Consider the following 15,066-nt stretch of genomic DNA (forward strand, 5'->3'; position numbering starts at 1 on the left):
TTTATCGCAACTCCTCCCAGTATGTGATTTTCACACACCGGACAAGGGCCTTTACTTATGAATAAGACATTTAAGTAGTTGAGCAAGGAATCCGATTAGGCGTTTTATGATGCCGTTTCAAGAGGTTAGGGTTACATTCCGGCTTATAATTATTAAATGATTCTTTCACACCGGGAGAAGCTCGCCTGTAACAGGGATGTGTCAATGGGTTATAAATTATTACCTACCTATCATTTGTGATTTTATGACAGGTTTGGACCGTTTGTATGTCTTATTGTAAGGGTGTATATGTAATGACAATACCTACATTCCATGTACAGATTCTTAGCTCCGGTATGCGTATGCACACTTACACCAATACAGAGGTTGACGACTTTTCCCCATGGAAATAATTTGAAGACATTCTAGCATATTTTCATGCCAAATGAATGTTTGTTTGCCTGGCATATTATTTGCATCAATGGGAATGCGCAGCGTTGATAAGGCCGCATAAAATACCCACCCCAGGGCGCCAAGTCATTGCGGATCCTCTCTAATACGTGCCGATCAAGATTTTGGAAGGTTGCCATTTTGAACACTGTTGGCACAACTTTGAAAGATGCCCAATATTCATTAAGCAATGCTCTACGTCCGGATAACGGGTGTGGACTCGTGGTGGAAAAAGATTTATCTGATTGTATACTGTTTAGCAAAATTGTATAGTAACTGCTGGGTTTACTTGTGGCACAATTTAACCCCATTTTGAGCAACGTAAATATTTATTCTATTTCCGAGAAATAAAATATATTTGCAGTCAATCGTAAAATTAAAAACCATTATGAATAAAGGATAAATATACTTACTCATATTAATTAATTTTTCCTTGTAGTTTTGTCAATATATTGTTTATTATTATTCAGAAGCTGTGGATTTGAAATTTTTTACTGTGGCTACTAAATGACAAATGTCATTTTTGACGTTTGGTTGAACTTGGGTTTGGGTACTTATTGACGTTGACTTTGAGTTGGCTTTTGGTATTACATATTAATCATTTTGTTTACAAAATAAGGAGCTGATATGCTAGTACATGGACCCGTTTTGTTTGTGAAGATATTGAAATTATTATATCCATTATTGGTGGTATTTGTTTACCAGTATATTATTATACTAGTTACTGGAAAGTTCCATTTCAATATCAAATCTAACTACACCTATTAGGTTTTTGGGCTGCCACGATGTATTTGTTCGCCCTCCATTCCCCCACGTTTCGAGTTCGTAGCGAAGGCCCTTCTTGAGAGATAATGTAAGTAGTTGACTCCGTGTCACAGTGACGTCCCTTGGTAAAGTGCAGCCCTTAAGCAGACTTAGAATGCCATCCCCTTTCATCTTTAGTTTCAAATTGTATGGAAATTTGGTAGATACATACGCAACTACTTTATTATCTTAAACAGACAAATGCAAGAAACATAAAAAAAAATGACATTTTGTACCTACTGGGGATTAGAGAACTTTTACGAAACCTTCTCTCGAACAGTGGTAGTCATAGGTGGGTGAAGGTGTAATCCGGTGACTGCTGTGGAGGCCCCCCTGTGAAATGAAACTAAAATCTCAGTATTTTCTAAGGCATCTGCTTTCAAAAGTTGTACTGATCCTATTCGTTCATTCATTTGCTGCCGTTTAAAATTTGCCATTTCTAAGCAACTTATAACCTGCCTACCCCCAGGGGACGTCACTGGTCACAGTAGTAAAATTGCATGACTAAAAAATTTAATGCTTGCACAAAGCACAGCATGAAAATATCGTAAAAATATTGCGGTTAGCTTAGATTTAGTAAAAAAAACTGTCATGGCTTAATAAATAATGTGTTGATGGTTTTTTAGATTATATTTCTATTGCAATCGTGTTGCGAATAGTGGATAGTCTTAATATAATAATATTACTTTCGTTTTGTTTGATATAGGGTGGTGTGCGAAACAGCGGACAACTTCTTATAGTTATTTTTTAATTATGGACCCCTTACCCATAAACGATAATATGGTTGAAGTCAAAGTGGAAAATGAATTTGCCTCGGAGAATCAGTTTATCCCAGAGAATGAGATTAAGATGGAGAATGATATTATGCTAGATAATGAGTTTGGGTCGGAATACGAGACTAAGTCACAAAATTTGAATGTGACCGAGTCACTGAATGAGACACAGTCGCGAAATGAGACACACTCAATTAAAAATATCAACATTAATGTCTCGAGAGGATTTTGTCAAGCTTGTTTAAGTTCTAAAGAAAATGATAACCTCAAAGACATGACTAAAAAACATTTCTATAATGGTAGATATGAGATTTATAGTGAAATGCTGGACTACTGTTTTTCCCTGCAGGTAATATGATTTTTTTTAAATTTTACAAACCGTTATAAAAGTGGAGTAATATACCTAAGGTGACAGTTCAACCTTTATTTAAGAAGGCAGTATTTTATTTTAACACCCCCGGTCAAACCCCAAAATCCCTGGTTTTAGTAACTGCACTTTATTTTCACTTACCCAGGAAAATAATTCTTGATTGATGATCTTCTATGCTCCAAACATGGTGTTAATCTTCTTTCAAAAAACTAACTTTATTGTATACTATACATCTGAAATCTCAACTGATAAGATTCCTCGTGGTCCGCATAGAATTGAAAAAAAACGTGGGTGACAAATATTTACTTTTCCAAGATAATTGACTTTGAATATTTCATTATTGGATATCTCAAAATAAATTCTCATTATCTCAAAAGAAACATTGAATTTCAAAAAAGGCACGTGTCCGTCAAAAATTAAGTATGTAAGTACCATAAATCACACCTGAGCAAAGTTGGCAGCAGTTAAATAATAAATTGTCAATTTTCAGTTGGAGAGATTTGAAGAAGAGAATACTTATCTGATATGCAAACCTTGTATTTTAAGACTTAGGGATGTGGTCAAATTCAAGAGTCAAGTGGAAAACGCACAGAAAAACATTAGAGAGAAAATAGGTAAGATAAGATAATCAAATAAACATTTATTATACAAACACACTGCAAGAAGCCACAACTCATCCACTTTATCTATGTAATTAAAATGAAAAAACTGAACTAAATTCGGTGTAGACATTTGAAAGAATCCCCACTTTGCAAGTGTGGTGAGATTCAGACGATGTAGCACTGGAGTCCTGTAATATGTGTACCTTCCCCAGAAGTGTTTCAGCCATACACTAGGCTGAAATGGATACTGTTCCATGGATTGATTCCTTGCCGGTTCCACTGTAACTTTTTATGTGACTAGTTCTGTGATTTTGTTTTCTGATATCTTTTTTCCCACACAAAGTGTTGTCGGGTAACCTACTTACAACAATTCATCACGAGCAAGTAAAGTTATAGAGTAGTGAGGCATGCTTTGATGCAATTGTTGTCCATCCCATTGATTTGAATAACATCAAATTGAATCAGTTTATTTCTTCATTATATATCTATTTCACGCAGACGGAATACCAGGCCAGTAGGAGGACCTACGAATTATCAATAAGATGTATTTATATCTTGACTTATTATGTTTTTCTCTTCTATTATTTAGGAATAGCCACTTTCCTACCGACTTCATATTTAGACGTGGCAGATAGTGTCGACAGCGAATTGGTGAAAATAGATAGAGAAATTGCATCACTCATAAACAGACAGGATAATAGTCATCATCTTTCTTTGGGCAATGAGGTGATTCCTGATGAAAATTTTATGGATATTTCTACATCAATGCCTGTCAGTATACAAAAAAACACGAAACAGAATCCACAAAGGTATTATCTTATGTTGAATAAACAGTGTTATGAATTTATAGATCAATTCGTCAACTGAATGCAGAACTATTCTAACTCACATTTGAAATATTTTACAGTGAGTTTTTGAAACAGCCTACTTCAATTATATATTACTTATCGAGTGCTTAAAATCAAGTAACATTATCTACAAAAAAGTGTTTTTTATTTTTTTTTAAATAACGTAACTTGAAATCCTTTTTATTTATATCAAATCAAGCTTCAATATTGGTACCATACATAAATAAAATTTGATATAAATAAAAAGGATTTCAAGTTATACACATTTATATTTTTTATAAAAATCGATGTTTTTTAAAATAGATATAAAAAATATTAAAACTATGAATTAGTCAAAAATCTCTTAGTTGATTCTTAGAAAACTTAATAAACTAAATTTTAATTATAAATATGACCATAAAATATATGTAATAATATGGTGCGGTCCGATTCAACAAATTCACATTTTATTACATTTTTTACAATTGTAAGTTTATCTTTGACTTAAAATAAAAAATATTTTTCTTTTTAATGTTTTTAGATACGAGGGTGGGTCAATAATTCCTTAGAAAAAAGCATTAAAACAGTTTTTATTTTTGTATTATTTTTTTATTTCTCAACATAATCTCCTTGGAGCTCAATACACTTGGTTAGACGTTTCTCAATTTTTTTTAAACCGTCAGAAAAATAAGTTTTCGGAAGGTCCTCAAAATAAGCATTTGTCCGATCGATGACTTCTTCATTTGAAAAAAAACGTTGTCCACTTAGCCATTTTTTTAAGATTGGGAAAAGGAAAAAGTCACTGGGGGCTAAATCTGGCGAATACGGTGGGTGGTCGACCAATTCGAACTTCAATTCTTCAATTTTAGCCATTGATCGTAAACATGTGTGAACACGGGCATTGTCCTGATGAAAGAGGATTTTTTTCCTGTTTAAATGAGGCCGTTTTTCTTCAATTTCGTTTTTTAGCTGGTCCAATAAAGATGCATAATAATCCCCTGTTATTGTTTTTCCTTTTTCTAAATAGTCAACGAAAATAATTTCACGTGCATCCCAAAATACAGTAGCCATAACCTTACCAGCTGATTTTACGGTTTTCGCCTTCTTTGGACATGGTTTGTCTTCGCAATCCACTGCTTTGACTGTTCTTGACGTCCTGAGCGTGGTTCATCCTTTGTTGATGTACGACCACGTTTAAATTCATTTAACCAGTTATAAATAGTTGCAAGTGAAGGAGCAGATATGCCGTGAACTAAATCCAACTCATTTTTTATTTCCTTTGCTGTTAACCCTTTTATATTAAAATGTTTAATAACAGCTCTAAACTCAATTTTCTCCATTTTCCATTTTTCCATTTTCCACAAGCAAATTTTTTTTTTAAATGTACGAGAAACACACAACAACCCGACCAATCTGATTGAAACTTCGCAGCATACTGAATCGGTAGTGCCGCTGCATGAAAACAAACCGCTTACAGTACTAGTCGCGCCACCTGTCGGCTTTTCTAAGGACTTATTGACCCACCCTCGTACATATTTATTCATTAATATAGTTGAAATTGTAAATTATCAAAAAAATGTCTCAAATGGCAAGCTTTGTATTTGTCCGCTATGTGCCTCTTTAAAAAAGGCTCAGTAAAGACTTCACCTTAACCGATAGACTAAATGAAGCATGCAATCGTCAGTATGGTACATCGAAAATGTTTAAAATATTATTTTCAATCTACTCACAATCAGATGTGGTATCAAAAGGAAGAGTTGTGTGATTATAAGACAATGAAACATTTACATATAAAAATAAAGGATGTTTAAGAAAGCACTGTTTTATTCTTCTTTCGGTAGCGCTACAGCTCTTGCGTCACTCTTCATCCTCTCCTCCCAGTGCATTCATGGCCTTCTTCCTCCTGGGTTCAAATGATGGCCATTTTTGATACCCATGTCTTTGGCACATCCGCTAACCTAACCTAACTATTCAAGACTGACCGTATGTGAAAACCAAATTTGAATAATGTCAATAATTTTCAATATACCTTAGAAAATGCATCAGAAAAATAAAGAATCTATTGAATTGTAATGTGGGACATGCAACATAAACAAATTTGAAAAACTACAGATCAGAGACGACTGTCGTAATCAAATGTGTAATGTACTGGTTTCTCATACCAGGGGCGCTGAATCCTGGATCTGGCAAATACACATATTGTTTTTCGATTTGTGTTTGGATTTAGAGTATGGACCTAATAGGTTGAGCAAGTGGCTAACATCCATTTCTTGTAAAAACAAAAATTTGTTAATACAAACCTCCACTCCATAGAGGCCCATATGATCTTATTAGGATCGGATATGGCTAAACAACAAAAAAAAAACACTAATTGGGTTTTGTGGCCTGTTGTAGCGTTAAATAAAATCTCATTAACAAGTCTTATCAATAGGCGAGCCCAAATTTAATAGGTACCTACCTAAATACATTAATTTACGTGTTATGTTTTTAGAAGTACAGCAATTTCCAGGAATGATTCTAAGCGAAAGAGACCCACTCCGGTTGGTAAACGTGTGGTGAAAATAGAGTATGTGCAACCGCCTAAGCTGGATGCAGATCAAGTGGGATCCGAGTAAATATTATTATTAAAGTAGAAAGTATCGTGAACGGTTGAACATCATGTCATCTTACATCAGCAAAGTTCGTTTAAATACTGTTATCTGACCATTTAGACTGTCAGTGTGTTCAATCATTCAAAATATTTATATTATTTTATAAACTCTAATAAATGAACTAAACACAAAGAATTTGCAATATAAATAGAAGGATTCTTATTTCTGTTATAACTTTTAAAATTATTTTGCAATGAAGCATGGTCAAATTGGTAAACTCCACAGATATTATGATCGCTCAATTGCCATTCCGATTTTCTTACATGTGCAACGGCAGCCATTTTTAAATGTTCATTGTGATTACTTACTCTAGTGCGGTTTTACACTGTAAATTGTAGAGTGAATCAACATCATAGTAACGCATGAAATTTTTTAAGACGGTATGGAAAAGGTTAAACCCGGATGTTTGTGTAATTCTCGTGGCCCATTGTAGCGTTCAATAAAATATCATTAATAGATGAGCCCAAATTTATTACCTATCGAAATACATTAATTTGCGGATTGTTATATTTTTAGAAGTACAGCAATTTCCAGGAATGGTTCTAAGCGAAAGAGACCCACTCCGGTTGGTAAACGTGTGGTGAAAATAGAGAATGTGCAACCGCCTAAGCTGGACGCAAATCAATTGGAATCCAAGTAAATATTATTATAAAAGTAGAAAGTACCACAACTGATTAAACGTTATGTCATCTAATACCAGCGATGTTCGTTTAAATATTGTTATCTGACCTTTATGACTGTCAGTGAGCCCTATCACATTCGACAAATTCGTTCAATCATCCGAAATATATATATATATTATTTTGTAACCTCTTTAATGAATGAACTGAATCCAAAAAAATTGGACCATAGAATAAATAGAAGGAATCTTATTTCTGTTATAACATTTGAAACTATTTTGCAAGCCCATGAAGCATGGCTAAGTTTGTAAGTCTACAAATATTAAGATCGCTCAGTTGCAATTCCGTTTTTCTTACATGTTCTCGGCATCCACAGCATATTATATAAACCGCCCACCACCAACTAATACAAAATCACTATTTCTTCCTTTAATGACATATTTTCCTTCTATGTCATCTTGAGTGTTGTAAAATTGAGTTTGATTTGTTGGTTATATGGAATAAATGCCGTTGATGTGCATGATTAGAATGATATTTCTTTGGTTTTTGTGAATGAAGATTATTTTTCTCTTTCTCTCTTTTTAACACTATAACAGGCCATGAAGCTCAATGACAGTAGTGTAATTACTAATTATTAATGGAAGTGAAACGATCGCACACACCCAGGCTTCGATAAATGTATTGTGACCTCACTAGGGTCGAACCCGGAGCCCTGGATGAAAGGTCAGCGTCTTACTCTCGGGACTATGAAGGCTGTTATATTGGCGAGTTATATTGAGGTGAAATCGCATGTCTGTGTGGTCTGTGTGCAAGGGGCTGTGAATGTACTATGAGAGAAGGAGGATGATTCTGGAGAGATTTGAATAATAATCATGTTGTTTCCTTTCAGACATGCGCTACTGTGTGACAGTGAGTCCAATCAAAACCTCAGCAAATCAGTCCAACAACGGTTGAGACGCGAGAAACTACTTCCGTACACTCTGGAGCCAGGTCAAAGACAGTGCAAGTGTGTAACATTCAAATATTATTTGACAGAATTTGGACTCTGGATAGAAGTCGTATACGCATTTTATATTTGAAATTTTGAAGGCAGTTCCATTTTGGAATTTTGGCAGCCCTAAAAACAAAAAGGCATCTCTGCAAATCTGTTGCTGTGTTTTTATCTTAAAAATAATAGTCAATATATTGTTTTGGGCTGCCTACATAAAATTGATGAGGGAATATCTTTTCACAGTTACTTTATAGCTAAATTTTATTTTCAAAATGTCTGTTTGATACGGCAATATTATGCGAAATATCAAATCGAATTTGAATTTAATTATACACTATCTAATCCTATGAATTGAAATATTCAAGGATTATTTTGGCAATAGCTGCTCATGCACGGCCAGTTTGAGAAGCAGGTTGAACCTGGCACAGACAATAACTGTACGTTAGTGGGCACACCACAGATCAGTTCAAACTGCCACATTTAAATCTTTCGAACTGTCAACAGACGTACCCATATACGTACAGTTATTGTTTGTGGCAGGTCAAGAATCAAAAACTGTGGAGGTCAGTATCGTAGTAGATTTTTTGGTTTCCACTATGTGTCCTTCTTTCTTTACACAATGTTTCGGGCTCGTTGCAGAGGCCATTATCAAGAGATGGTATTTTTTATGATGAAAATGTGGTGTAGGGTAAAAATGGGTTGATTTCGACATTGATGACAAGAGCTCGGTGAATCTGCGAATCATCGTATTTAAAATCTGAGATATCTCAAGTATCAAAGGCTCTTCAAGCAAACGGATATTCTAACAAGATGATCCAAAAAAGCCACCAAAAACAAAATCAACCTTAACCCGGTTAGTCAGCAGGAAAAGATACAATTCAAAGGCCGGGCCTATCTACCTTATATCAAAAACACCACCGATACCATTTCCAGGATACTTCGGAAACATGATATCGAAACAATATTCTCAACATCGACAAGAAAAATTTCAATCCGAAATATGTTAAGACCAGTAAAGGACTCGCAACCTTTGGACTCGGCAGGTGTATACCAGTTAAGCTGTCGCGGATGCCCAAAAAAGTATATAGGCCAAACTTCTAGAACAGTAAACAAGCGTATGAGTGAACACGAGAGGGCATACTGACTTAAACATTACACGATGTCAGCAATTGCCGAGCACTCGATGGATACAGGACACAAATTTGACTTTGAAACCAAGATATTGGGTCGGAATAAAGGATATTTCGCACGATTGGTAAAGGAGACCATTGAAATCCATAGAAACCCTGAAAATATTAATAGGGATGATGGATTACAGTTAAAAATGTCATGGCTTCCGGCACTATCAGCAAAATCCAATATTCGAGCCGGTATCTCTGGTCGTAACGATTGACACATTATTCTGAGCAACGTTTGCTCTTAGCTAATCGGATTCCTTTTGACATTCTTAGAGCAACGTTTACATTCATATACCTACACTACATTTTCATCATAAAACATATCATCTCTTGATAATGGCCTCTGCAACGAGCCCGAAACGTCGAGTAAAGAAGGAAGAAGGACACACGGTGGAAACCCAAAAATCTACTACAATAAAAGACAACCGTGAAAGCTTCAAACATTATATGTGGAGGTTAGGTTCGCGGAGATAATACACAGGGGTAGTGTTTAAATTAGTTTTAAGGAAGGTATACTTGAACAATATTGACACACGAATAATTTTACTTTGTTAATTTATTATGATTAAGGCGATGTCTTTGGCCTAAATAACACATATAATGTGACTTTTACGCCATCTTTTTATATTTAAAGGCATCTACCATGAATTTCTAAAAATCTGTTACTAAAAACTTTGGTCAATTCTAACCAGATGGCAGTAAGTTACCATAATATGTTGCAAGTATTATTAAATTGCCATATGAAAAAAATCGCTAGACAAAAATTCATTTACATATTATAAGAATATAATAATATATTCTACTATAATATTATTATATATATATACCTATTCAAATAATTATATATTTTTTTAAATAAGTACAATATTTTATTATATCGTATTGACATTTTTATGATTTAAAAGAAAAGTTTTAAATCAATTTATACTTGCCAACTTCTTTTTTCATTTTGAATAGAAATTTAGAATACAAAAGGCCAATATAGGGCCAAAGGAATGAAAATATGGAAGAGAAGTATTAGTCTATTGACAAATTTTTTATTTTTATTTTATAAAGTAAAATATACTATATGCACATACCAGGTCACACTGCAGATGAATATTACCTACTCTATAAACTTAGGGAAGGTAAAGAAAACAACTTGTTCATAGGAGTGGTCAATTTTAATAGAACATTACACAATAAAAATAATACAAAAATTATTAGATAATTTACAAAACGTACAAGATGGGCTCGATGACATTTGTCATAAACATAACCTCAAACTAACGTAAAGTATTTATAATTCTACGAAAACGATGAGTCTACGCCTAAAATAATATATATTGATGATAAATGCATGATGGTGATTGAAAATACAGTATATGTAACTCTTTTCAATAATTTTTGAATGTTTGTTTGACAATCAAAACTGCATGACATAGTTTGTCATTTTGATGTACGATAATAATATTATTTATTATACACTGAAAAGTTTACTTACTTGACAAAAATGTTACTGATGAGTCGATTCCTTCCTGTTTTCAAACAATATACCTAATAATGGCAAAATAAAGAAGAATAATTGTCATAAACTCGATCGAGAGCACGAATGCTACCATATGTTAAAATGCGAGATTTGTTTATTATTTTTATCATAAATAATGATAAAAAACAGTTGTAATTTAAGAAATACTAATTGCAAATAATTCGCAGTTTCAAATTTTGAATATAGGCAGGTTTCTACGTAAATTAAGTTAATATTGTAATTTCAATTATTAAGTTATTTTTATTCATATGGCAATTTCGCCTCAAACTGATAAACTGATTTTTGTCAAAATGCAGAGAAATGTTATTTTGTCTTGTCTATGTGTGAGTTTCATTTTCAACGTCATGTTATGGTTGTGTGTGTATTTTGTATGTAATAATTCCACGACGGCAGCACTATACGGCCAAGCGTCGGCTAAGTGTTGTCAGCATGTTGCCAATTCGAGCAATTATTATGGTTTCGATTTCTATCGATTCGTTAATATACAAAAATACAAGATTAAATTTAAATAACTGCCGTAAAAATTAATAAATAATATTTTTAATAGAAACGCTAATCGCTTTTTGCGATAAATTGCGTCTAAACCGACATATTTCGATTTTAATTGCATGCTTTCTAACCTCTAAATCGATGTTTTTTAAATTTAAAAAAAAAGATATAAGGATATAATAAATTCCAATTTACGTTTAGCGTTTCGCTAGGTAATAGATTTAGGTATATTTTTATCGTAATTTTGATAATAAATCTTATGTCATTCATTCTTACCACCCGATAGAAATGTACCGAATTTGACACGTATTTTTGGTATATAGAACTCCACGATACATCTTAATTTTTTATTTTATTTTTCTCATTACTTTTGAATATATATCTACCGATTAATAAACTTTTCTAGCTATTTTTCGATAACAACTTTACCTAGAGACATCACCTTAAGTACTAAAAACTTTGTCTTCAAAATTTGTTAGTATAGATAGCTTTGTGATTGTATATTTTGTATCAGTTGACAATGTCCGAGCAAAACGGATGAAATAAGTACTACATATTATTACGTTTTGTTTTAATTAATAATATTATTGAATCTTTAATTACGTACTAGAATACAGGGATTATAATTAGATGGCTAGAGGGAGACTTATGCATTTTTCTATGACGATAGTTTCTGGTGATTCCTCAATGTTTGTACAGTTTAATTGGTAGCCATATCAAAATTAACATTTGTACTTGAAAAATAGCAACAGAAAAATTTTGTTTATAACCACCGGTATATAGGCGGCCTTGTGAGGTTCTGATCGTTAACAAAAATTACAAAAACAACTTACAACCGTCTGAGTAATGCACTCTTTTGGTGGACGAATTATACATTGTTTAATGATTTTTATTTCTCCGTGGCTCTTCATTCCGGGGTGGGATTTAACTTCCTTCACGTTCACAGACTTTCATTTGTCGCCACTTTCTTCCAGTTTATAAATCTTCTTAAGATCATTAATAAGTCCACTTTCTTTCCAGGATATGCAATGAAGAATTTGATTACCATCGCGGTCTTCGGCTCCACATGCCGATTCATTTCCCCAACTTTACCTGCGAGATCTGTGGCAGAGTATTCACAAACTCCTTCCAGTTTTCCCTACATAAAAACTATCATGGAATACCGAAATACAAATGCCCGATGTGTCCCGATAAGATATTCAAAACGCACGCATCTAAAGCCACACATATCAAGTTTAAACATGACCATATAAATCGTAGCAGGTCAGTTCATGTGATTGAATTTATTTTTGTTTATATACGATTTTTTTTAATAGTGTATCAAACGTACATTACCAATAAATTTTATTAAATTAAATATAAATTTATAGGTAGTTAATTTTAAAAATGTGTGATCTGACAAAGGGAAGCACCCCGTTACTTGGCTGCTAATTATTATCGTCAGAATGTAAAATATATTGTACGAATCAGGAATTTTAACTGACATTGCCATTTTTAAAAATTCCGTTTGCCCGATGACTATTCAAATATTTTCTTATTGACATTCAATAGTAAAAGTATGAAAACTGCACAATATAAATAAAATTGATACTTAATCGATATTATAAACTTTAAATAATATAATGATCATTTTATCAGTTGGTATACCTGGTCTCTTCATTATTCGATTTTTTTAAATTTACATGGCAATGAAATTTTACATAATATTAAGGTCGTTCTGTCCAGCTGTCAACATATTTTGATATCAATCTAATATTGACACCTGAATAATATAATAAAACGACATTAAAACCTGTATAATATGATAATTCAAAATACTCAGGTATAGTAAAAAAACCAGCGTTTGTAGTTTGAAATTATTAAATATTTTTTTTTGCTATTTTTCAAGATGTCCCCAATGTGGGGAGCGTTTCCCGTCTCACAACAAGAGACAGAAGCACCTGGTGAAAGTTCACGGGGCCGCTCCGGATGTCTACAAGTGCAAAATATGTACCGTCACCTTCACCACCTCAGCCCTTCGTTCGATGCACGTGCGGAGAATCCACCTCAACGAACGCAAATACAAGTGCGAAATCTGCGAATATTCCGGCTTCGATCGGGACACATTGACCAGACACATGCTCATTCACACCGGCGAAAGGAACTTTCCTTGCAGCGTTTGCAAGAAGCAGTTTAAGAGAAAGTTCACTCTCAAGGAACACATGAAAATTCACACAGGCGAAAAGAAGCATGTCTGTCCGGTTTGCAGTAAGGCGTTCACACAGAAATGCACGTTAAAGGGACACATGACCGTTCATGAAGACGACAAAAGTAATTTAGCATCTTGAATATGAATCTGATGACTCGTCTATCAATCCTAAACTTTCACGTTAAAGTGATATGTAAATTTAGTGTTCACATCTTAAAAACATTCGCTAAAGGAACTCATGACTTAACCAATTGGTGACTGATTTTATTTTTGTATGTAGAATACTAAATTGACTTCCAACAATCAAATATTAATAACTCAAAATGTATGCGCTTAAATCATTTGATTTTTGAACATAAATAAAAAAGGATGCTTTAATATGATTTAAAAAACAGAAAAGAAAAAAAATATTTATAGTTAGATAAGGAGGTTCAAAGTGCAATGAATAAAAACTTTCGCTTATTTTTCTACAGAATTTAAGTTTAAGTTTAGTGCGAAATAAAAAACCAATTACATCCTAAAGATTTAAAAAAAACTGCCTGTACCGTATAGCGTAATCTATTTTTCGATAACGCATAAAATATCTGAAAATTATTGACAAATGCCGTACTTTTTGACAGATATTCATTCTTAACGCCGATCAAAAAAGGATGATGGCATTGGCATTCATTTTTAAGTGTTTTCCATCACGGAAACATAAATACTTCATTTTATTCTATGCAGTAAACTGTTTTACTAAAAATTAGGCAAAAGATTCAATCAACAGCTGATGTCACAAATGAAAAATTAAAAAAAATATTTATAATCCTGTATGTACTATTTTTTTGTATGATATTTTTAAAATTCAATATTTTATACTGGTTGGTAAGAATCCCTGTTATCTAATATATTCACCCTGTAGCGAAGTTGTATCTAAACACATTTAATACTAGAAATTTTCAATAGATGCGCTAATACGGTGTAAAAAATAACATTACCATGTACCTCTTATAACATGAGAATTTCTCGTGCTTGGTCATTGAGTTATACAAAATTTACAAAGCATCCAAAACTTAACAACTTTATGGTAATTTGGTTATCAGTCTGTTAGTGAGAAATCAATATTTTGTTTCGACATCTATACTACTTTTGTATTCCATCAAAAATGTGTGCTTTAGCTAAAGGCACACATTTCTACACATACAGGAAAGGGACACGACTAATAAGGAATTTTGTGTCTTAACATGGCCAATGAATTTTATAATTCATTTTGATTCTTAATCCAATGAATATCTTCGTTTGGAATTGTAATTAAATGTAATAAGTTAATTTAGTTAGATACATTACATTTTTTTACGGCCCCACGATGGCCAAGCGGCTTAAGCGTCGGCCTATAATGCCGTGAGTCCCAGATTCGAATCCTGGGTCTGGCAAATACACATATTGTTTTTCAATTTGTATTTGGGGTCAGAGTATGGACCTAATGGGAGCAACTGATTAACATCCATTTCTCGTAAAAACAAAAGTATATGATCCTCTAAGGATTGAACATGGTGAAGTAGTAGTAGAGTAGTATTGCATTTTACAGGTTCATTCTTGGTGTTGGGTGAGATAAAATAAATAAATTTTATAGAATT

At 33.2% G+C, this 15,066-nt stretch overlaps 1 protein-coding gene across 1 annotated transcript; it reads left to right on the plus strand.

The window, feature by feature from the left end:
- The first annotated feature begins 954 nt into the window (after positions 1-954).
- LOC147074953 (uncharacterized) lies at positions 955-15,066 on the plus strand. Its single transcript, XM_085942554.1, has 9 exons — positions 955-1,282; positions 1,940-2,355; positions 2,867-2,990; positions 3,568-3,787; positions 6,297-6,416; positions 6,973-7,092; positions 7,966-8,082; positions 12,283-12,525; positions 13,151-15,066. Exons 2-9 carry the CDS (start codon positions 1,987-1,989, stop codon positions 13,587-13,589), a joined length of 1,752 nt encoding a protein of 583 aa, XP_085798680.1. The 5' UTR covers positions 955-1,282; positions 1,940-1,986; the 3' UTR covers positions 13,590-15,066.

This window comes from Rhyacophila brunnea, unplaced genomic scaffold (assembly GCF_057557595.1).
Source record: "Rhyacophila brunnea isolate RB1 unplaced genomic scaffold, BYU_Rbru_1.0 scaffold_15, whole genome shotgun sequence".
In the NCBI taxonomy this organism is placed as follows: Eukaryota; Metazoa; Arthropoda; class Insecta; order Trichoptera; family Rhyacophilidae; genus Rhyacophila; species Rhyacophila brunnea.

What these genes read in the sequence shown, in the direction of transcription:
- LOC147074953 (XM_085942554.1), top strand. Translation starts at nt 1,987, where the DNA reads ATGGACCCCTTACCCATAAACGATAATATGGTTGAAGTCAAAGTGGAA. An exon ending in ACTACTGTTTTTCCCTGCAG is followed by an intron (nt 2,356 to 2,866) that starts GTAATATGATTT and finishes GTCAATTTTCAG; the next exon opens with TTGGAGAGATTTGAAGAAGA. An exon ending in GACCATATAAATCGTAGCAG is followed by an intron (nt 12,526 to 13,150) that starts GTCAGTTCATGT and finishes CTATTTTTCAAG; the next exon opens with ATGTCCCCAATGTGGGGAGC.